General features: G+C 53.7%; 1 protein-coding gene across 2 annotated transcripts in view; it reads left to right on the top strand.

The window, feature by feature from the left end:
• The first annotated feature begins 2,447 nt into the window (after positions 1 to 2,447).
• The window catches only part of CACNA2D2 (calcium voltage-gated channel auxiliary subunit alpha2delta 2), a 121,803-nt gene continuing 100,314 nt past the window's right edge, over positions 2,448 to 23,936 (top strand). For both annotated transcript variants that reach the window (XM_040406723.1, XM_040406724.1), the window contains exon 1: positions 2,448 to 2,640. In XM_040406723.1, the coding sequence (XP_040262657.1) occupies positions 2,537 to 2,640 (104 nt within the window). In that variant the 5' untranslated portion in view covers positions 2,448 to 2,536. The remainder of the gene's footprint in view (positions 2,641 to 23,936) is intronic.

Below are 23,936 nucleotides of genomic sequence, written 5' to 3' on the forward strand. Positions count from 1 at the left end.
TGTATATCCAGAGCTCCCCTGTATACCCGGAGCTCCCCTGTATATCCGGAGCTCCCCTGTATATTCTGAGCTCCCCTTTATATCCGGAGCTCCCCTGTATATTCTGAGCTCCCCTTTATATCCGGAGCTCCCCTGTATATCCGGAGCTCCCCTGTATATCCGGAGCTCGCCTGTATACCCGGAGCTCCCCTGTATATCCGGAGCTCCCCTGTATATTCTGAGCTCCCCTTTATATCCGGAGCTCCCCTGTATATCCGGAGCTCCCCTGTATATTCTGAGCTCCCCTTTATATCCGGAGCTCCCTTGTATATCCGGAGCTCCCCTTTATATCCGGAGCTCCCTTGTATATCCGGAGCTCCCCTTTATATCCGGAGCTCCCTTGTATATCCGGAGCTCCCCTGTATATTCTGAGCTCCCCTTTATTTCCGGAGCTCCCCTGTATATCCGGAGCTCCCCTTTATATCCGGAGCTCCCCTGTATATTCTGAGCTCCCCTTTATTTCCGGAGCTCCCCCATATATCCGGAGCTCCCCTGTATACCCGGAGCTCCCCTGTATATTCTGAGCTCCCCCGTATATCCGGAGCTCCCCTGTATATTCTGAGCTCCCCTTTATTTCCGGAGCTCCCCCGTATATCCGGAGCTCCCCTGTATATCCGGAGCTCCCCTGTATATTCTGAGCTCCCCTTTATATCCGGAGCTCCCCCGTATTTCCGGAGCTCCCCTGTATATTCTGAGCTCCCCTTTATTTCCGGAGCTCCCCTTTATATCCGGAGCTCCCCCGTATATTCGGAGCTCCCCTGTATATCCGGAGCTCCCCTGTATATTCTGAGCTCCCCTGTATATTCTGAGCTCCCCTTTATATCCGGAGCTCTCCTGTATATTCTGAGCTCCCCTTTATTTCCGGAGCTCCCCCGTATATCCGGAGCTCCCCTTTATACCCGGAGCTCCCCTTTATACCCGGAGCTCCCCTGTATATTCTGAGCTCCCCTGTATATTCTGAGCTCCCCTGTATATCCGGAGCTCCCCTGTATATCCGGAGCTCCCCTGTATATTCTGAGCTCCCCTGTATATCCGGAGCTCCCCTGTATATTCTGAGCTCCCCTTTATATCCGGAGCTCCCCTGTATATTCTGAGCTCCCCTTTATATCCGGAGCTCCCCCGTATATCCGGAGCTCCCCTGTATATTCTGAGCTCCCCTTTATATCCGGAGCTCCCCTGTATACCCGGAGCTCCCCTGTATATCCGGAGCTCCCCTGTATATCCGGAGCTCCCCTGTATATCCGAAGCTCCCCTGTATATTCTGAGCTCCCCTTTATACCCGGAGCTCCCCTGTATATCCGGAGCTCCCCTTTATATCCGAAGCTCCCCTGTATACCCGGAGCTCCCCTGTATATTCTGAGCTCCCCTTTATATCCGGAGCTCCCCTTTATATCCGGAGCTCCCCTGTATATCCGGAGCTCCCCTTTATATCCGAAGCTCCCCTGTATACCCGGAGCTCCCCTGTATATTCTGAGCTCCCCTTTATATCCGGAGCTCCCCTGTATACCCGGAGCTCCCCTGTATATTCTGAGCTCCCCTTTATATCCGGAGCTCCCCTGTATATCCGGAGCTCTCTGGTCCTCATGGATGGCTGGCAGTCTCTCTGTGGTAGCTTCTTTGTATAAGATGTGCTGTCTGTCTATAATGCTAGGCGGTCTCTTAACAGGAATAAGTTGTCTCCGAGTTTGTTAAGCAGTCTCTATACACAGCATAGGCTGTGAGGTGGGCTGTCTCTGTGACATGGACAGTCTCTAGCTCTGTGAGGTGGGCTGTCTCTTTGTGAGGTGGGCAGTATCTGTTTCTAGGATGGGCTGTCTCTTTGTGACAGTAGGCAATCTCTCTGGTCTCTCCGAGGCGGGCAGTCTCTGGATATGAAGGGTGTCGCTGGTCTGTCGGGGGGCAGTCTTCTCTCTCTCCCATTGAGGCGGGCAGTCTCTGTCTCTGTGGTGGGAAGTCTCTTTCTCTATGAAGTGGGCAGTCTCTTTGCGGGTTGGACAGTCTCTGTATGAGGTGTATAGTTTATCTTTGGGTGAGGTGGGCTGTCTCTCCCTCTGAAGTGGGCAGTCTCTGACTCTGATTGGGCTGTCTCTTTGTAGTGGGCATTCTCGCACATAGGGCAGTCTTTCTCTGTGGTGGGCGGTCTCCTTGTCTGTGAGGTGGGCGGTCTGTCTCCGAGGTGGGCGGTCTCCCTGTCTGTGATGGGCTGTCTCCGAGGTGGGCGGTCTCCCTGTCTGTGATGGGCTGTCTCCGAGGTGGGCGGTCTCCCTGTCTGTGATGGGCTGTCTCTGAGGTGGGCAGTCTCTCTCTCTCTCTCTCTCAGTAGTGGGCGGGCCCTCTCTGTGGTGGGCGGTCTCTCTCAGCAGTGGGCGGTCCCTGTCAGTGGTGGGCGGACCCTGTCAGCGGTGGGCGGTCCCTCTGAGGTGGGCGGTCTGTGCTCGGCCTCCCCGCTCCCTGGCAGTGTAGATTCGGCTCCAGCCTCAGCATCTCCGGCTCCAGGATGCTGCTCGTCCGCCCGCTGCTCCCGGCCCTGTGGCTGCTCCTGGCCGGCCTCCTCCTCCTGGTCCCCGCGGCCGGAGGCTACAGCTTCCCGCAGCAGCACACGTGAGTACCGGGCCGAGCCCCGACCGACCCCGGAGATCACAGCGGGGCCAGTGGATCTACCGGGGCCCCGAAATAGCATCACCCCAGCAGCTGTCGCCCCCCCCCCCCCCCAGCAGCTGTCACCTGACCTCCCCACAGCTGTGACCCCCCCAGCACTTGTGACAACCCCCTCCCTCACAGCTGTCACCTGACGCCCGTCCCCAGCCGCTGTCACCCCTTTAGCACCTACAACACCTGAGACCTGACACCCCCCCTCAAGTATCTGTGACCCCCCCACCAATACTCGTGACCTGCGACCCCCAAAGCCCCCCCCCCCAACACCTGTGACCTAATCTCCCCCTTAGGACCCCTGCACATGACCCCCCCCCACCCAGACACTTGTTGCCCCCCAGTACATGGATCATAGGGCTGCACTGACCTCTAGCTGCCCCCCCTTCCCCCCCCCCCGTGTGACTCTGGGGTCGGGGCCTTTACTTGTCTTATGTGAACCCCCGAATCCCCGCCGCCTCCTCCTCTCCTGTTTTGGACTCGTTGCTGCAGTTCTGGGGGGTCCGAAATGGATGATTATTAGAAATGCTGTATTTATGTAGCAGAGCCGAATGTGTGGAGCTGTGGTAACTGCCAGTACAGATAATGTAGGAGATGTCACCCGCAGTCCTATGTAACACCACAGATAACACAGTGATAGCTCTCTGAGTACAGATAATGTAGCAGATGTCACCTGCAGTCCTATGTAACACCACAGATAACACAGTGATAGCTCTCTGAGTACAGATAATGTAGTAGATGTCACCTGCAGTCCTATGTAACACCACAGATAACACAGTGATAACTGAGTACAGATAATGTAGTAGATGTCACCTGCAGTCCTATGTAACACCACAGATAACACAGTGATAGCTCTCTGAGTACAGATAATGTAGCAGATGTCACCTGCAGTCCTATGTAACACCACAGATAACACAGTGATAGCTCTCTGAGTACAGATAATGTAGTAGATGTCACCTGCAGTCCTATGTAACACCACAGATAACACAGTGATAACTGAGTACAGATAATGTAGTAGATGTCACCTGCAGTCCTATGTAACACCACAGATAACAGTGATAGCTCTCTGAGTACAGATAATGTAGTAGATGTCACCTGCAGTCCTATGTAACACCACAGATAACAGTGATAACTCTCTGAGTACAGATAATGTAGTAGATGTCACCTGCAGTCCTATGTAACACCACAGATAACACAGTGATAACTGAGTACAGATAATGTAGTAGATGTCACCTGCAGTCCTATGTAACACCACAGATAACACAGTGATAGTTCTCTGTGTACAGATAATGTAGTAGATGTCACCTGCAGTCCTATGTAACACCACAGATAACACAGTGATAGTTCTCTGTGTACAGATAATGTAGTAGATGTCACCTGCAGTCCTATGTAACACCACAGATAACACAGTGATAGTTCTCTGTGTACAGATAATGTAGTAGATGTCACCTGCAGTCCTATGTAACACCACAGATAACACAGTGATAGTTCTCTGAGTACAGATAATGTAGTAGATGTCACCTGCAGTCCTATGTAACACCACAGATAACACAGTGATAGTTCTCTGAGTACAGATAATGTAGTAGATGTCACCTGCAGTCCTATGTAACACCACAGATAACACAGTGATAACTCTCTGAGTACAGATAATGTAGTAGATGTCCCCTGCAGTCCTATGTAACACCACAGATTTCTGTTTTAATGGGGATGTCCCGTCAAGACGACCAGTGTCTGGTGGGGCTCCGGGGGTCTGTGCTTCTCCGTCTGAGTGGGGCGGTGGTCACACTGCTGCTCCGTTCTGTTGTATGGGGCTGCCTGACATTTATACGGGGGGCACGGGCCCCTGTCTAGTGATTTTTGGGAGGGGCTCTGGTGGGCCCCTATCGATCAAAGACCCCCAATCCTGTGGATATGAAATATCTTAATAGGAGAACCGCTTTATCTCTGGTCTCTTCGTGATTGGGCAGATCACTCTTGAGTCGCTCTGCCCGATCATAGATTAGTGTGGCGGAGCTGTGACGGCTCTATGATCAGTGCAGGTTGGAGGTTCCAATGTATGGGCTCCTCGGAGGTCATGTCCAAACCCCCCCAATCGTCACCTTAACACATAGCCCCCCAAAACTCAGCACTTTCCTCAACGCCTCACGTCATCTCCGTCTCATTGTGGAGCCTGAACGGGGGAGCAACCACTGGACTGCGGGTGGGCAGCACTGAAAGGAGTCTGTCAGCAGTTCTGACAGAGATCAACTGCTGACAGCGCTAGGCAGGGGCCGGGCAGAGCAGGACACAGATACCTATTATTATCAGGAGTAGTGTGAATATGAAGTCTTATTCTGCCACGTTCTGTTCCTGCAAGTGTCCAGGAGGCGGAGCTTTGATCACCTTTAGCTAGTGCTAGCAGCAGTTTAGCCTGGTCAGAACTGCTGATAGACTCCCATTAACCCCTCACTGTCCAAGACCACCAGGGATCCTTTAATGAACCACCTTACTGATTTAGGCCTCATGCACACGGCCGTTGCCCCCTGCATCACAGATGCGGACCCATTCACTTGAATGGGTCCGCAATCCGTGAGATGCGGTGCGGTCCGGAAGCACTACGGAGTGCTTCCGTGGTGTTTCTGTCCGTGCCTCCGCACCGCACTATTTTTTGCAGTGCAGACGGATCACGGACCCATTCAAGTTGACCGATGTTGCCCGTGTATCGGGGACCGCAAATTGCTGTCCCCAATGCACAGAACGGCCGCCCAAAGGCTTCGTGCTCACGGCCGTAGTCCAAAAGTATACGGACATTAACCGCTTAACTGCCCTAGACCACAAGGGGTACTAACCCCATATCACCAGGGATGCAGACATTAACCCCATATCACCAGGGATGCAGACATTAACCCCATATCACCAGGGATGCAGGTATTATCCCCGTCGCTGCTCTATATCATCAGGGATACACACATTAACCCCTTTGATATCCTAGGTCACTAGGGGTACAGACATTAACCCTTTTTTGCCCTAGACCACCAAGGAGGTACACAATCACCTTCTCTGTCTTAGGAGGGGTGCTCTGCGCCTTGTATATCTGGTTTAGAGGGGGCAGCTCCAGGTCCTGTCCTGCGCGCGCGCTCACTAGGTACAGAGATGTAGAGGGGGCTCTGCCAGCGATGCAGCTAAAAGCAATGGATGGGCCGCGCTGGAAAGAAGTTGCGTGGGGCCCCAAGCTGAATTTATGAACCGGGGCCCATGAGCCTTTAGCTCCCCCTGCTGTGAGTACTGGAACCGCTGTAGGTTGTATTAAGCTCAGCTCTGCTACATCTGTGCGGGTGTGAGGAATACACGTGGGATATTTGGAGTCTTTTCTGCCTTCGTATTTTAAAGCTGCAGCTGATTACTGCTGCGGGGGTTGGGGGAAGCGTGGTGACATTGTTGCTATGGGAGATGGAGCAGGTAGCAATGCTCTGCCTCCACGCTGGTGCGATGCTCTGCACAGGCTCAGGTTACGTAACGCCGCAGGTTCTCTTTTCCTGGATGCCATATTTTCTTTTCTCTAATCGAGTGACAGGTGCTTCCAGGAGCCGATCAGACCTTCTGGGACGCAGCCGCCGGACCCTCCTGAGAGAAGGGGCTGATCCCGGCCGGACGCAGCGGGGGAGGGGGACGGGTGCAGTAATGGCGGCTAATTACAAAAAGAAAACCTGAGTAACACTACAAAGGGAAATATTAAAGTCAATTAAGATAATTATCGTCAGGCGCTCTCTGGAGGATTGAGACTGCTGTAAAATGTGATAATGGAGAGAGACAGCCGAGGAGAGAGACAGCGGAGGAGAGAGACTGCTATAAAATGTGATAATGGAGAGAGACAGCGGAGGAGAGAGACAGCGGAGGAGAGAGACAGCGGAGGAGAGAGACTGCTATAAAATGTGATAATGGAGAGAGACAGCGAGGGACGGACTGAGGGAATGAGCAGGCGAGGGGGGGGGACGGAGGGACGGAGCAGGCGAGGGGGGGGGAATGAGGGAATGAGCAGGCGAGGGGGGGGGCGGAGGGAATGAGCAGGCGAGGGGGGGGGGGGACAAAGGGAATGAGCAGGCGAGGGGGGGGACGGAGGGACTGAGCAGGCGAGGGGGGGGGTGGAGGGGGGGGGGACGGAGGGACTGAGCAGGCGAGGGGGGACGACGACGGAGGGACTGAGCAGGCGAGGGGGGACGACGACGGAGGGACTGAGCAGGCGAGGGGGGACGACGACGGAGGGACTGAGCAGGCGAGGGGGGACGACGACGGAGGGACTGAGCAGGCGAGGGGGGGGGGACGGAGGGACTGAGCAGGCGAGGGGGGGGGACGGAGGGACTGAGCAGGCGAGGGGGGGGGACGGAGGGACTGAGCAGGCGAGGGGGGGGGGACGAAGGGAATGAGCAGGCGAGCGGGGGGGACGGAGGGACTGAGCAGGCGAGGGGGGGGGGACGGAGGGACTGAGCAGGCGAGGGGGGGGGGACGGAGGGACTGAGCAGGCGAGGGGGGGGGGACGGAGGGAATGAGCAGGCGAGGGGGGGGGACGGAGGGACTGAGCAGGCGAGGGGGGGGGGGACGGAGGGACTGAGCAGGCGAGGGGGGGGGGACGGAGGGACTGAGCAGGCGAGGGGGGGGGACGGAGGGACTGAGCAGGCGAGGGGGGGGGGACGGAGGGACTGAGCAGGCGAGGGGGGGGGGACGGAGGGACTGAGCAGGCGAGGGGGGGGGACGGAGGGACTGAGCAGGCGAGGGGGGGGGGGACGGAGGGACTGAGCAGGCGAGGGGGGGGGGACGGAGGGACTGAGCAGGCGAGGGGGGACGACGACGCAGGGACTGAGCAGGCGAGGGGGGGACGAAGGAGGGACTGAGCAGGCGAGGGGGGGGGGACGGATGGAATGAGCAGGCGAGGGGGGGAAATGAGCAGGCGAGGGGAGGGGCGGGGGGAAATGAGCAGGCGAGGGGGGGAAATGAGCAGGCGAGGGGAGGGGCGGGGGGAAATGAGCAGGCGAGGGGGGGAAATGAGCAGGCGAGGGGGGGAAATGAGCAGGCGAGGGGGGGAAATGAGCAGGCGAGGGGAGGGGCGGGGGGAAATGAGCAGGCGAGGGGGGGAAATGAGCAGGCGAGGGGAGGGGCGGGGGGAAATGAGCAGGCGAGGGGGGGGAAATGAGCAGGCGAGGGGAGGGGCGGGGGGAAATGAGCAGGCGAGGGGGGGAAATGAGCAGGCGGGGGGAAATGAGCAGGCGAGGGGGGGAAATGAGCAGGCGAGGGGAGGGGCGGGGGGAAATGAGCAGGCGAGGGGGGGAAATGAGCAGGCGAGGGGGGGGGCGGGGGGAAATGAGCAGGCGAGGGGAGGGGCGGGGGGAAATGAGCAGGCGAGGGGGGGAAATGAGCAGGCGAGGGGAGGGGCGGGGGGAAATGAGCAGGCGAGGGGGGGAAATGAGCAGGCGAGGGGAGGGGCGGGGGGAAATGAGCAGGCGAGGGGGGAAATGAGCAGGCGAGGGGGGGCGGGGGGAAATGAGCAGGCGAGGGGGGGGCGGGGGGAAATGAGCAGGCGAGGGGGGGGGCGGGGGGAAATGAGCAGGCGAGGGGGGGCGGGGGGAAATGAGCAGGCGAGGGGGGGGGGGGGCGGGGGGAAATGAGCAGGCGAGGGGGGGGGGGGGGCGGGGGGAAGGGGCTGGGCGGGGGGGGGGGGGGGGGGGGGGGGGGGGAAATGAGCAGGCGAGGGGGGGGGCGGGGGGAAATGAGCAGGCGAGGGGGGGGGGGCGGGGGGAAATGAGCAGGGGGGGGGGGCGGGGGGAAATGAGCAGGCGAGGGGGGGGGGGGCGGGGGGAAATGAGCAGGCGAGGGGGGGGGGGCGGGGGGGAAATGAGCAGGCGAGCGGGGGGGGGCGGAGGGACTGAGCAGGCGAGGGGGGGGGCGGGGGGAAATGAGCAGGCGAGGGGGGGGGGCGGGGGGAAATGAGCAGGCGGGGGGAAATGAGCAGGCGAGGGGGGCGGGGGGAAATGAGCAGGCGAGGGGGGGGGGACACGGAGGAAATGAGCAGGCGAGGGGGGGGGGACACGGAGGGACTGAGCAGGCGAGGGGGGGGGGACACGGAGGGACTGAGCAGGCGAGGGGGGGGGGGACACGGAGGGACTGAGCAGGCGAGGGGGGACGACGCGGAGGGACTGAGCAGGCGAGGGGGGGGGGGACACGGAGGGACTGAGCAGGCGAGGGGGGACGACGCGGAGGGACTGAGCAGGCGAGGGGGGACGACGCGGAGGGACTGAGCAGGCGAGGGGGGACGGGGACGCGGAGGGACTGAGCAGGCGAGAGGGGGGGGGGACGCGGAGGGACTGAGCAGGCGAGGGGGTAGGGGGGACACGGAGGGACATAGGGTATGGGTGCCCGCACGTGCGAGAGATGGAGGAACTGAGGGAGAGTGTAGGAAAATAGAGACGGGTGGCGGGAGATGTGCCCGCTGTTCTGCACTAGTGAACAGGATTGGGCCCCCCAGGATATATAGAGGTGTGGCCCCTCCTGGTGACCCTGATCCAGTCTGAAGATGAGACTTGAGGCAGGTTCTTACTGGTATTACCACTGGACATAACCATTAACCCTTCGTTGGCGGTATTATTTATGCCAGATGTCATTGGCTCTGGTGTGGCTGATCCTGATGATGTCATCATGTGGTCGAGCTGCCCTGACCGCTGTCATGGGGGTGATGTGGCTGCAGGGAATGACCCCTCACTGCCGAGTCCGCATCACCTTATGTGGGGTTTTTATTTTCGGGTGAGCTGGATTTATAAGTCTCCCCCTCCCGGGAATACAGATGGCAGTGATGGGGTCTGTCATGGTCTGTGGGGTCCGTGGGGTCTACTAAAAAGTGAAGCGGAATGATTGATGGGGGAGAGGGCTCCACAGGCGGGGACTGTCAGGTGGGCAACAAGCTGCATACATGGGGGGGCACTGGGCGCCAGCGGGGAGGGGGGGTCCTCCATCAATAAACCTTAATGACTGACGAGTTCTGTTATTTTCTACTAGACTTTGGGTTTCAATCTCTGCTTGCTGCTAGTGAATAGAAACATACATTTTTTTACATCCAGAGGCTGAAAACTTGCCCTCTTCTAGTGCTGCTGCGTTGTTACAATGTATCTGCCTTGTAGACTTGTCACAGAAGATTAGATACAATTGTAACAAACCCTCAGTCCAGATCAGTGTTCAGCTCCACGAGTTTTGCAGTTTATTGACAGCAAGCACAGATTTTGAATAATCGGAACAAAAACTGTACTAGAGAATCGATTGACCTCCGTGTCCACCGGAGCGTCCGTCCACTGAAGCCGCGTTTACATCCGCAAATTTCTGACCAATCAGACGGGTCGAGGGATGGGCGTGGCCCTCATCATCTGGATCCTCGTAGAATAAATCCGTCCTTCTCTCTACCATGTGTCGTCTGCAGCCATCGCGGTGATCGGTCGGCCATTCACGCGATCAGTCAGACGTCTGTACAGGTAACGCCGCGTCCTCAGTGACACCTCCGGAGTATGTGCCGATGCCAATCTTCGGTGATGGTCGTCCTCTCAACCCCCAATGGCTCCTCCCTTATCCTGCCAGAGTTTTGCGCTGTGGGAGGGGCCATACTGGCGGCAGACAAAACCCGCTGGGAATGGCGGAGAGCGTTCCTTCATCTCGCGGCCACACAGGTATTACGGTCCACCCTGATCTTGCGCGCAGTGACTGCGCGGCCATATTGGAGAGAGCGCTGAGGTGCAGCCCCTCCGTATCGCCCAGAAACTGTGGAAAAGTAGTCTCAGAGGTGTCTGACCGCCATGGGGTGGGGGATGGGCGACTAGTGTATTTTATATATATATAGTGATGCGTTTCTTTTGGACATTTGGCGATCTGATTAGTACATGGGGGAGGGGGAGCCGCCATTTCAGCAGATTTAGGGGCAGCCGAGGGGGACAAGCCCTCATTCTCATGCGGCTCTCGTCTCTTGCCCATCACCTTCATCCTTGGCCCCGGGGTCCGGGGGACTCGGTCAGATATATGTCTTCAGCCGCCAGTTTGATCCTCATTTAGGGGGCTGCAGCGGCGGCGGCGCAGAGATGATGTGTGTCCTTCTGAGCGGTAATAAAGCCCCTCACAAATGGCCGTCCCTCTCCGCATTGTTCCCCTGGCGCCCGGCTGAAGGTTTAATGACATTACTGGGGCAGCGTCGCGGTGACATTAATGCGGACGGGAGGGAGAAGTGTTTTTATGGATTGCAGATGCTTTTGGCGATTGTGTGTGTGACTTGGGCTGACAGGCGGCACATTTACCATCAGGCGTAATAACAGGGCAGCGCGGCCCGCCCCCCATCACCTGAGCGCGGGTGCAGGGGCGCAATCTCCGCCACCGCCAAAAGCTGCAACCCGATGTTCTGCATCCCAGTAATTTTCTCGACTGCGGTAGATATCCCGACCCCCGAGATAAGAGGACGCCACCGCAATATTGCTGCCAATTAAAAATCGCCCTGTAAGTGGCGGCCATAAAACACTCCCCGCAACAAAGGTCTTTTGTACCACGAAAATAGGAAACGGCCTCCATTATGTGCGCCGAGGCTAATGCTCTTGTTTTCCCTTCAATCCGATGGTTAACCTGTTCAGTGCCAGAGGCCGCAGCCAGGACTTAACGTACAACCGTGAACATAGGCTGTGAGAGTTGTAGCAGAGCCGGAGATGTTGTTTCACTAGATGTCACCTGCAGTCCTATGTAACACCACAGATAACACAGTGATAACTCTCTGAGCACAGATAATGTAGTAGATGTCACCTGCAGTCCTATGTAACACCACAGATAACACAGTGATAGCTCTCTGAGTACAGACAATGCAGTAGATATCACCTGCAGTCCTATGTAACACCACAGATAACAGTGATAGTTCTCTGAGTACAGATAATGTAGTAGATGTCACCTGCAGTCCTATGTAACACCACAGATAACAGTGATAGTTCTCTGAGTACAGATAATGTAGTAGATGTCACCTGCAGTCCTATGTAACACCACAGATAACACAGTGATAACTCTCCGAGTACAGATAATGTAGTAGATGTCACCTGCAGTCCCATGTAACAGCACAGATAACACAGTGATAGCTCTCTGAGTACAGATAATGTAGTAGATGTCACCTGCAGTCCCATGTAACAGCACAGATCACACAATATCTCTCCTAGTACAGATAATGTAGTAGATGTCACCTGCAGTCCCATGTAACACCACAGATCACACAGTGATAACTCTCTGAGTACAGATAATGTAGTAGATGTCACCTGCAGTCCCATGTAACAGCACAGATAACACAGTGATAACTGAGTACAGATAATGTAGTAGATGTCACCTGCAGTCCCATGTAACACCACAGATCACACAGTGATAACTCTCTGAGTACAGATAATGTAGTAGATGTCACCTGCAGTCCCATGTAACACCACAGATAACGCAGTGATACCTCTTATGACAGATAACGTCTACTATTAGTCGTATTGTATGACGACCTCGACTCTCACATATCACAGGAAAAGAGTCAGCTCTGTGGATGGAGTATAACCCCCATCATGTGATCTAGTGTTCTCCCTTTGTGGATAGTGGGACTCTCCCTAGCCTGTGGTCTCTCCCTCGTCGTCCATCTTCTACCGGTCTGGCGGTTTTCCTGTGGTGGTCAAGGATTTGAGAAGACGGATTATTGCTGGGGGTCTTTATTACCCAAAACACACATTTTATTAGGGGGGTAAGTGGCGGCTGCGGACGGCGGGACAGATGAAGCAGGAGGCTGGCGCAGAGTTCAGGCCGCCATACGCTTTAGTGGGCTATTAAACGGAAGCACATGCGGTTTACGGCCTGGATGCAGGAGGCGCGGGCGGGGAGTGCTCCACGGATACAATTTCATTTCTCTTTTATCTCCTTAGTCCTCTGAATTATAATGGTCTGTAGCGCGGAGGAACACGCTCCGCGCCATGCATATTAACCGTGCTCCTACTACAACTGCGCACACGGACGCCGTTTCATCTTCACAGAGACGCTGTTATCACCACACAACTCGTACAACCAAAGAGATCGTCCCCGGATAATGCACATCAGAGGCTCAGGTGGAGCGACGGCGCGCGCTGGGGGCCGTGGGGTGGAGCGACGGCGGGCGCTGGGGGCCGTGGGGTGGAGCGACGGCGGGCGCTGGGGGCCGTGGGGTGGAGCGACGGCGGGCGCTGGGGGCCGTGGGGTGGAGCGACGGCGGGCGCTGGGGGCCGTGGGGTGGAGCGACGGCGGGCGCTGGGGGCCGTGGGGTGGAGCGACGGCGGGCGCTGGGGGCCGTGGGGTGGAGCGACGGCGGGCGCTGGGGGCCGTGGGGTGGAGCGACGGCGGGCGCTGGGGGCCGTGGGGTGGAGCGACGGCGGGCGCTGGGGGCCGTGGGGTGGAGCGACGGCGGGCGCTGGGGGCCGTGGGGTGGAGCGACGGCGGGCGCTGGGGGCCGTGGGGTGGAGCGACGGCGCGCGCTGGGGGCCGTGGGGTGGAGCGACGGCGCGCGCTGGGGGCCGTGGGGTGGAGCGACGGCGCGCGCTGGGGGCCGTGGGGTGGACCGACGGCGCGCGCTGGGGGCCGTGGGGTGGATCGACGGCGCGCTGGGGGCCGTGGGGTGGATCGACGGCGGGCGCTGGGGGCCGTGGGGTGGAGCGACGGGGCGCGCTGGGGGCAGAGGCACTATTTTCAGTTTGGTGCTCTTAGGGGGGTCGCTGATGTGGGGGGGCCGAGGCGATGCCTTCTCTGCAGGTGCCAGTGGATGAGCAGCTGGAGAGTGTCAGCCATTGCTCCGTGTTAATTGAGTGCAGCGCGGCTCCCTCTTAGCATTCCTGCCACCTGTGCTGCGAATGCCAGAGAAAAACAAGACACGGGCAGAATGCAGAGAGCGACTGTCTACTCCGCTCCTGACGTGGCTGCTGCATCATCTCTCCTGACCTTGAGCCACAAGCTTCTTACATTCAGCAAGGAATGGCTCTTAGATGGAGCCCCCCTCGAAATCTCGCGCCATGAGGTGCCCTTATGGGAAGCCCCTGGGGGGGAGGCCCTTGGGTCCTGGAGACATCAGGGCACAGAGGGGGGGAGTATGACCTTCCGTCTCTGGGGTTTGGGAATATTTAGGGGACGGTGTATGAAGACCGCAGACCCTGAACCAGCAGGGAGCTGACAGTCTCCCACAGTGGGCCGTGCAGTGAGGTTCCACAGAAGCAAAATGGAGCTTTGAATGTGACAGGAGCAGAACTCCTTCCCAAAATGACTGCATTGTATGAAGATGTTTTCCACAGGGACCCCCGCCGGTCCTGAGAACAGCGGTGCCCACGTGGCTGTTGCTCTCGGATAGTAAAAGCTGGCCTTCCGTTGCGGCTTTGCGTATTGTATGCATCATGTGTCGTCTAAGGTCCTGTGATGGGAAGGTCTCCGCTCATGTATGTATATCCCAGCATAGCGCCCCCTGAAGCCTGAATCGGACATCTCCCGGAGCTCTTTCCAATCGTGGACCCCACGCCCCGAGAATTGGCCGCCACTGATAATCCTCCGTCTCGGACTCTTGGGCCCTTTGTGGCCGCTTTCTTGTCCGCTATCTCCTGGTTCTTCGAGGACCTCATTTCATAACAAGGTCCTTGATTTCCTTTTCAGCTGAGAAGTAGGTTAATTTCGGAACGCGGCGTCTCGGCTTTATCTCAGCCTCTGCAGAACTTTCTTCGCTCTCTTCCCGTCCTCTTCCTCCCCTCCGCCTCCTCTGCTCTTTCCTCTTGACAATTGGAGCTGCGGACAGATGAAAGCTGCACTCACTCTGCTGTCCTGGTCCATAAACCGCTAATCAGGTTCACAAGATCACTATCGCGTGCTGCGAACGCCGCGCTCCCCCGCTCGTCCTGCGCTCCCCATTCTGCGATATGAGCCGAGGGGTCATATGTGGGTTAATGGAAACCTGACTTAAGCCAAGAGCAGACTGGCAGCCTCTATACCCCGAGGACTGCTCGTGGAACGTGGGTACGGAATATAAACCCTCCATATAACTCCGCACTGGCATCTATAAGATTTTACAGGTTGCCGCAAGCCCCAGATATACGCTGCTGTGTAGGTGTATAATAGTGAATCGCTTCCTACAAGGCGGAGAGCAGCCACCAGGAGCCATCCCCAGGTCACCGTGATGAGATTATATGGATCAGCTCTAATAGATTCATCACCCCCATCATTTCCAAGAATGCACCGCAGATTCCGTATTCTCCTGAGCTCACTGTCACCCCCTGCTAAGTAATGTATTTCATGTGACCTATACCTACTATAATACTGCTCCTATGTACAGGAATATAACTACTATAATACTGCTCCTATGTACATGAATATAACTACTATAATACTGCTCCTATGTACAGGAATATAACTACTATAATACTGCTCCTATGTACAGGACTATACCTACTATAATACTGCCTCCTATGTACAGGACTATACCTACTATAATACTGCTCCTATGTACAGGACTATACCTACTATAATACTGCTCCTATGTACAGGACTATACCTACTATAATACTGCTCCTATGTACAGGACTATACCTACTATAATACTGCTCCTATGTACAGGACTATACCTACTATAATACTGCTCCTGTGTACGGGAATATAACTACTATAATACTGCTCCTATGTACAAGAATATAACTACTATAATACTGCTCCTATGTACAGGACTATACCTACTATAATACTGCCTCCTATGTACAGGACTATACCTACTATAATACTGCTCCTATGTACAGGACTATACCTACTATAATACTGCTCCTATGTACAGGACTATACCTACTATAATACTGCTCCTATGTACAGGACTATACCTACTATAATACTGCTCCTGTGTACGGGAATATAACTACTATAATACTGCTCCTATGTACAGGACTAGAACTACTATAATACTGCTCCTATGTACAGGACTATAACTACTATAATACTGCCTGCTATGTACAGGGATATAACTACTATAATACTGCTCCTATGTACAAGAATATAACTACTATAATACTGCTCCTATGTACAAGAATATAACTACTATAATACTGCCTGCTATGTACAGGGATATAACTACTATAATACTGCTCCTATGTACAAGAATATAACTACTATAATACTGCCTCTATGTACAAGTATATAACTACTATAATACTGCTCCTATGTACAAGAATATAACTACTATAATACTGCTCCTATGTACAAGAATATCACTACTATAATACTGCTCCTATGTACAAGAATATAACTACTATAATACTGCTCCTATGTACAAGAATATAACTACTATAATACTGCTCCTATGTACAAGAATATAACTACTATAATACTGCCTCCTATGTACAAGAATATAACTGCTATAATACTGCCTCCTATGTACAAGAATATAACTGCTATAATACTGCTCCTATGTACAAGAATATAACTACTATAATACTGCCTCCTATGTACAAGAATATAACTACTATAATACTGCCTCCTATGTACAAGAATATAACTACTATAATACTGCTCCTATATACAAGAATATAACTACTATAATACTGCTCCTATGTACAGGAATATAACTACTATAATACTGCTCCTATGTACAAGAATATAACTACTATAATACTGCCTCCTATGTACAAGAATATAACTACTATAATACTGCTCCTATGTACAGGGATATAACTACTATAATACTGCCTCCTATGTACAAGAATATAACTACTATAATACTGCCTCCTATGTACAAGAATATAACTACTATAATACTGCTCCTATGTACAAGAATATAACTACTATAATACTGCTCCTATGTACAAGACTATAACTGCTATAATACTGCTCCTATGTACAAGAATATAACTGCTATAATACTGCTCCTATGTACAAGAATATAACTACTATAATACTGCCTCCTATGTACAAGAATATAACTACTATAATACTGCTTTTATGATACTTTTTGTTTTCCGCTGTGTCTTCTGTCTCGTGCTGTTGCTGGTCTTGGCGGTTGTTTTATTTTGCTGTCAATCGGATGTGAGGTTGTGGTGGAGGACGGTTTTAGCACAGTCCTCACAGTGGCAGTCGCCGCGGTTTCTCGTCCGGCGTCCATCTTTACGGTGCACATTCACTCGAGGACATCCTTGCGGTAAATGTTCAGGTCGTACGAGATTAGAGCTGATAATGGAGAGCGGCGCTGGTTTCGTCCTGTTTTTCCTCGCGGTCAGATCCGTTAACACGTCCTCATTTCTGCATCTGATACGTGAAGTGATCCTTGTACAGAGGGCGATAATTACTCCATAAATTGCTGTAATATGTCAATGGCAGGAAGGCGCCTGAGGAAGCTGCAGAGCATCGCGCCCCATGACGTCACCTGGTTATCTATGCAATATTCTAATGAATTCTCATCATCCGCTGCCAGACATCACTTCATGGGAATGTTCATCCAGTGTGAACTGATCCACTCCAGTCACATCCAGAGCTGCATTCACAGTTCTCTCTGGGATGTCCTCGTGGTTCTGTGTCTGCACAGATTGTCCCCCGCTGTGCTGATTTCTGGGAGATGTGGTGGTTGTGCTAAGCCTCATGCACTAGTGGGAATATGTCCACCAAAGTTTTCTGCAGCTCTGGATATGACTGGAGGATAAATCTGTTAATATGCATCTGGAGCATAAAACAAAAAAACATTGATTGTAATAAGAATTAAAGGGGTTGTCAATACTCTGCAGTTTTCAAACCAGCTCCTGGATCTGAATTCTTTTATAATTGCATGTAATTAAAATCTATCTGTACAGCGCCACCTGCTGGTTGTTTTTTCTTATTTCTTTGTCCTGATCACTGAGATGGCCGCACATGCTCAGTTTCATCCTTCAACTGCGTCCTGAGCTGTGATAGGGATTGTAAGGACGCACCCTTCTGAGCTGTGATGGGGAGAGTAAGGACACGCCCCCTGAGCTGTGATGGGGAGAGTAAGGACACGCCCCCTGAGCTGTGATGGGGAGAGTAAGGACACGCCCCCTGAGCTGTGATGGGGAGAGTAAGGACACGCCCCCTGAGCTGTGATGGGGAGAGTAAGGACACGCCCCCTGAGCTGTGATGGGGAGAGTAAGGACACTCCCCCCTGAGCTGTGATAAGGAGAGTAAGGACACGCCCTTCTGAGCTGTGATAAGGAGAGTAAGGACACGCCCTTCTGAGCTGTGATGGGGAGAGTAAGGACACGCCCTTCTGAGCTGTGATGTGGAGAGTAAGGACACGCCCTTCTGAGCTGTGATGGGGAGCGTAAGGACACGCCCCCTGAGCTGTGATGGGGAGCGTAAGGACACGCCCCCTGAGCTGTGATGGGGAGCGTAAGGACACGCCCCCTGAGCTGTGATGGGGAGAGTAAGGACACGCCCCCTGAGCTGTGATGGGGAGAGTAAGGACACGCTCTTCTGAGCTGTGATGGGGAGAGTATGGACACGCCCCCTGAGCTGTGATGGGGAGAGTAAGGACACGCCCCCCTGAGCTGTCAGCTTGATATAAATCTAGCAGAGCAAGGACCGGGGAGATCTCTGGATCCATGTGGGGTGCAGGGCGGGTCCAGACTGTGTTAGAGATTGTCCTGTCCTATATGATGTCTGATTTCTTCTTCTTTTTTTTTTTTTTTTTTTTTTTTTTTTTTTTACATTAGTTATGGTATAACCCCCCTTTAATAATAAGTGAAAGGACGACTGCTCCAATCCACCACTATGGATATTTTAGTAATACATCCCCCTGCACAGTGCTGTGGGAAAGTATTTGCAGCTCAGGGGGGGGGGGGGGAGTACCATTTGTGTCAGGACATCGGGGGGAAAGTACCATTTGTGTCAGGACATCGGGGGGAAAGTACCATTTGTGACAGGACATCGGGGGGAAAGTACCATTTGTGTCAGGACATCGGGGGGGAAGTACCATTTGTGTCAGGACATCGGGGGGAAAGTACCATTTGTGTCAGGACATCGGGGGGAAAGTACCATTTGTGTCAGGACATCGGGGGGAAAGTACCATTTGTGTCAGGACATCGGGGGGAAAGTACCATTTGTGTCAGGACATCGGGGGGAAAGTACCATTTGTGTCAGGACATCGGGGGGAAAGTACCATTTGTGTCAGGACATCGGGGGGAAAGTACCATTTGTGTCAGGAGAGCAGGGGACCTTACAATGAATGCAGCATTACTTCGGACTGTCTTAGAGCTCTGCGCCCCCCGTCTCTAGGCCCGATCCGCTCCTCGATGCTCCGTCTAATGTCACATTTTGTTTGCTCCTCAGAACAGTCAGTAACCGGTGACGCTGGAGGTGGGAATACTTTGTTTCTCAGGGAATATCGCCTTTGTCCGTCATCCTTTATGGGACGAGATCAATTTTTTTTTTTTTTTTTACATTAGTTATGGTATAACCCCCCTTTAATAATAAGTGAAAGGACGACTGCTCCAATCCACCACTATGGATATTTTAGTAATACATCCCCCTGCACAGTGCTGTGGGAAAGTATTTGCAGCTCAGGGGGGGGGGGGGGAGTACCATTTGTGTCAGGACATCGGGGGGGGAAGTACCATTTGTGTCAGGACATCGGGGGGAAAGTACCATTTGTGACAGGACATCGGGGGGAAAGTACCATTTGTGACAGGACATCGGGGGGAAAGTACCATTTGTGTCAGGACATCGGGGGGAAAGTACCATTTGTGACAGGACATGGGGGGAAAGTACCATTTGTGTCAGGACATCGGGGGAAAGTACCATTTGTGTCAGGACATCGGGGGGAAAGTACCATTTGTGTCAGGACATCGGGGGGAAAGTACCATTTGTGTCAGGACATCGGGGGGAAAGTACCATTTGTGTCAGGACATCGGGGGGAAAGTACCATTTGTGTCAGGACATCGGGGGGAAAGTACCATTTGTGTCAGGACATCGGGGGGAAAGTACCATTTGTGTCAGGACATCGGGGGGAAAGTACCATTTGTGTCAGGACATCGGGGGGAAAGTACCATTTGTGTCAGGACATCGGGGGGAAAGTACCATTTGTGTCAGGACATCGGGGGGGAAAGTACCATTTGTGTCAGGACATCGGGGGGAAAGTACCATTTGTGTCAGGACATCGGGGGGAAAGTACCATTTGTGTCAGGACATCGGGGGGAAAGTACCATTTGTGTCAGGACATCGGGGGGAAAGTACCATTTGTGTCAGGACATCGGGGGGAAAGTACCATTTGTGTCAGGAGAGCAGGGGACCTTACAATGAATGCAGCATTACTTCGGACTGTCTTAGAGCTCTGCGCCCCCCGTCTCTAGGCCCGATCCGCTCCTCGATGCTCCGTCTAATGTCACATTTTGTTTGCTCCTCAGAACAGTCAGTAACCGGTGACGCTGGAGGTGGGAATACTTTGTTTCTCAGGGAATATCGCCTTTGTCCGTCATCCTTTATGGGACGAGATCAATGACTTGTGTTTTCACTTGTTATTGATCGATGATATTCAGATAGAGCCGGGGATCAATGCACGAAGTATACCCTGTGTGGAGGAGGGGCGGCAGGGCGTCTATACTTAGCTGTGGGTATATATATGGATGCCTGGGGTCTCCTTCTGCGCTGGGGGAGGGGGTATACTATTTAGGATGCAACTGATAGCCGTCTCACAGCTGTTCCCATAGGGGGTGCGTATATTTTCCCGCCCCGCCGTCTCCAGTCACTGGTCAGCATTTCTAGCCGTCATTGTACACGACGAGCCCCAGGAGATGTACGGAGTCGCCTGTTCTTGGGAAAGCTGGGTGACCGAGGACAGACCTGACGCCCTTAGCTCCCGCGCGGCCAGTCCGCCCAGTTATACATCACCGGGAGACAGTATGGCCGCGGATAGAGCGCCTGCCTGGGTGGCTACCCAGCTTTTCCGGGCTCCAGTCTACCCGTTCTGTTCGAGGGCTGTAGGAAAGCTGGGTGACGCCTGTGTCGGAGGGGTAATGGCCGCCATCGCAGTCTCGCGTTAGATTTCAAGCCCCTTTAGGGTAGTTCATGTTGAGGCACCTGTGGGCACACGAGCAGCGGGCGCACAATTTTGAAGCCCACAAAACGTTGTGGCCGCGGCCGTGGGTCCGTACCCGAACGTGGCCGCCTCCAACCTAACGATCCGACATGATCTGGTGGCAGGGAAGGGGTTACGAGCCCGGCGTCAGTTCATAGCTTATTGATCGGGTATTAAGTTGTGTCGCGGTGGGATGTTGACACGAGCGGCTGTTAATGGTCTGCGGCGGATGGTGCTGCCCGCGGGTTAACCATTTCCCATCTGGTTGCTTGCTCTCGCCATGCAGGGCTCCACGTATGCAGCACGTGGCGTGTTATCTATTTATAACATACGGCGCCATACATCACTGTGACGCGCTGTGCTTTCTGTACATTCGCTGGCGCCGTCCGCGGTGGATCTGATCCGTCTTTCTGCCGGTCGGCGGCGCTGGACGCAGCTCATTGTGATGATTATTCCTGTTTTTTTTATCATGCACTGCGCTATCTGAGCGTCTCCGTATGTGGAGCGGCAGCGCGGCGATCGGGCAGTGCATATTGCTTTATAATAATGAGCGGAAAATGGTCGCGTCTCGCGGTGATGGCGGCTGTCATCGGAGGCACCCAGTTATCTGCTCATCACCAGGGGTCCTGTCTGCGACCAAAAGTCCTGCCGGTGACTGTTCACGCAGCGTCAGCATGGACCCCGGCGCCCATCACGTACGGTTGGAACCACAGGTTGATGACATCACGCTCCGTTCTGGGTGTGGCACTTGGATGCCTCGGACTGGGTGATGAGCTGCGGTCGGCCGTCACCCAGCTTTCCCGGGATCGGATGTAACGTCTGAATAAAGTTATACGGAACTTGAGGGAGATGAATAACGCGACGATACCAGAGAGAAACGGCTCGGCCTGAACCCCCCCCCCCCCCCCAAACCGACGACAATCTCGTCTCTGCCATCAGCTTCTATATTTAGGCTGAGAGGACGCTGCAGAGGGGCCAGGATAACGCCCATCATCCTCTGTGCGCCATTGATAAGAGACTCAATGCAAGGTGTCACCGGAGGTCACAGCGGCCGCTTCTCTGCGCTTCAGATAAGCCGGACACAAGGGCAGCGACGAGGCGTCTAGAAGCGCAGCGCCTACGGATAAGGGGCGTCATCACTAGTCTGTAATATGTAGTACTGCGTGACCGTGATGGGGGAGACATGGTCTGAGAGGTTGTCACAGCCCCGCCCCCTGCTGATGACATCACTGATATACTGACATGTGATCAGACATGAGATCACACACCTTATACTACAGGAACATCTATTACTGCTGACAACCTGCCTGTGTATCCTGTCTGAGAGGTAGTCACAGCCCCGCCCCCTGCTGATGACATCACTGATATAATGACATGTGATCAGACATGAGATCACACACCTTATACTACAGGAACATCTATTACTGCTGACAACCTGCCTGTATATCCTGTCTGAGAGGTTGTCACAGCCCCGCCCCCTGCTGATGACATCACTGATATAATGACATGTGATCAGACATGAGATCACACCTTATACTACAGGAACATCTATTACTGCTGACAACCTGCCTGTGTATCCTGTCTGAGAGGTAGTCACAGCCCCGCCCCCTGCTGATGACATCACTGATATAATGACGTGATCAGACATGAGATCCACACACCTTATACTACAGGAACATCTATTACTGCTGACAACCTGCCTATATATCCTGTCTGAGAGGTAGTCACAGCCCCGCCCCCTGCTGATGACATCACTGATATAATGACATGAGATCAGACATGAGATCCACACCTTATACTACAGGAACATCTAATACTGCTGACAACCTGCCTGTATATCATGTCTGAGAGGTTGTCACAGCCCCGCCCCCTGCTGATGACATCACTGATATAATGACATGTGATCAGACATGAGATCACACACCTTATACTACAGGAACATCTATTACTGCTGACAACCTGCCTGTATATCCTGTCTGAGAGGTAGTCACAGCCCCGCCCCCTGCTGATGACATCACTGATATAATGACATGTGATCAGACATGAGATCCACACACCTTATACTACAGGAACATCTATTACTGCTGACAACCTGCCTATATATCCTGTCTGAGAGGTAGTCACAGCCCCGCCCCCTGCTGATGACATCACTGATATAATGACATGAGATCAGACATGAGATCACACACCTTATACTACAGGAACATCTATTACTGCTGACAACCTGCCTGTATATCCTGTCTGAGAGGTAGTCACAGCCCTGCCCCCTGCTGATGACATCACTGATATAATGACATGAGATCAGACATGAGATCCACACCTTATACTACAGGAACATCTATTACTGCTGACAACCTGCCTGTATATCATGTCTGAGAGGTTGTCACAGCCCCGCCCCCTGCTGATGACATCACTGATATAATGACATGTGATCAGACATGAGATCACACACCTTATACTACAGGAACATCTATTACTGCTGACAACCTGCCTGTGTATCCTGTCTGAGAGGTAGTCACAGCCCCGCCCCCTGCTGATGACATCACTGATATAATGACATGTGATCAGACATGAGATCCACACACCTTATACTACAGGAACATCTATTACTGCTGACAACCTGCCTATATATCCTGTCTGAGAGGTAGTCACAGCCCCGCCCCCTGCTGATGACATCACTGATATAATGACATGAGATCAGACATGAGATCCACACCTTATACTACAGGAACATCTATTACTGCTGACAACCTGCCTGTATATCATGTCTGAGAGGTTGTCACAGCCCCGCCCCCTGCTGATGACATCACTGATATAATGACATGTGATCAGACATGAGATCACACACCTTATACTACAGGAACATCTATTACTGCTGACAACCTGCCTGTATATCCTGTCTGAGAGGTAGTCACAGCCCCGCCCCCTGCTGATGACATCACTGATATAATGACATGTGATCAGACATGAGATCCACACACCTTATACTACAGGAACATCTATTACTGCTGACAACCTGCCTATATATCCTGTCTGAGAGGTAGTCACAGCCCCGCCCCCTGCTGATGACATCACTGATATAATGACATGAGATCAGACATGAGATCACACACCTTATACTACAGGAACATCTATTACTGCTGACAACCTGCCTGTATATCCTGTCTGAGGGGTAGTCACA

The sequence above is a fragment of the Bufo bufo genome, chromosome 9 (assembly GCF_905171765.1).
Source record: "Bufo bufo chromosome 9, aBufBuf1.1, whole genome shotgun sequence".
Taxonomy (NCBI): domain Eukaryota; kingdom Metazoa; phylum Chordata; class Amphibia; order Anura; family Bufonidae; genus Bufo; species Bufo bufo.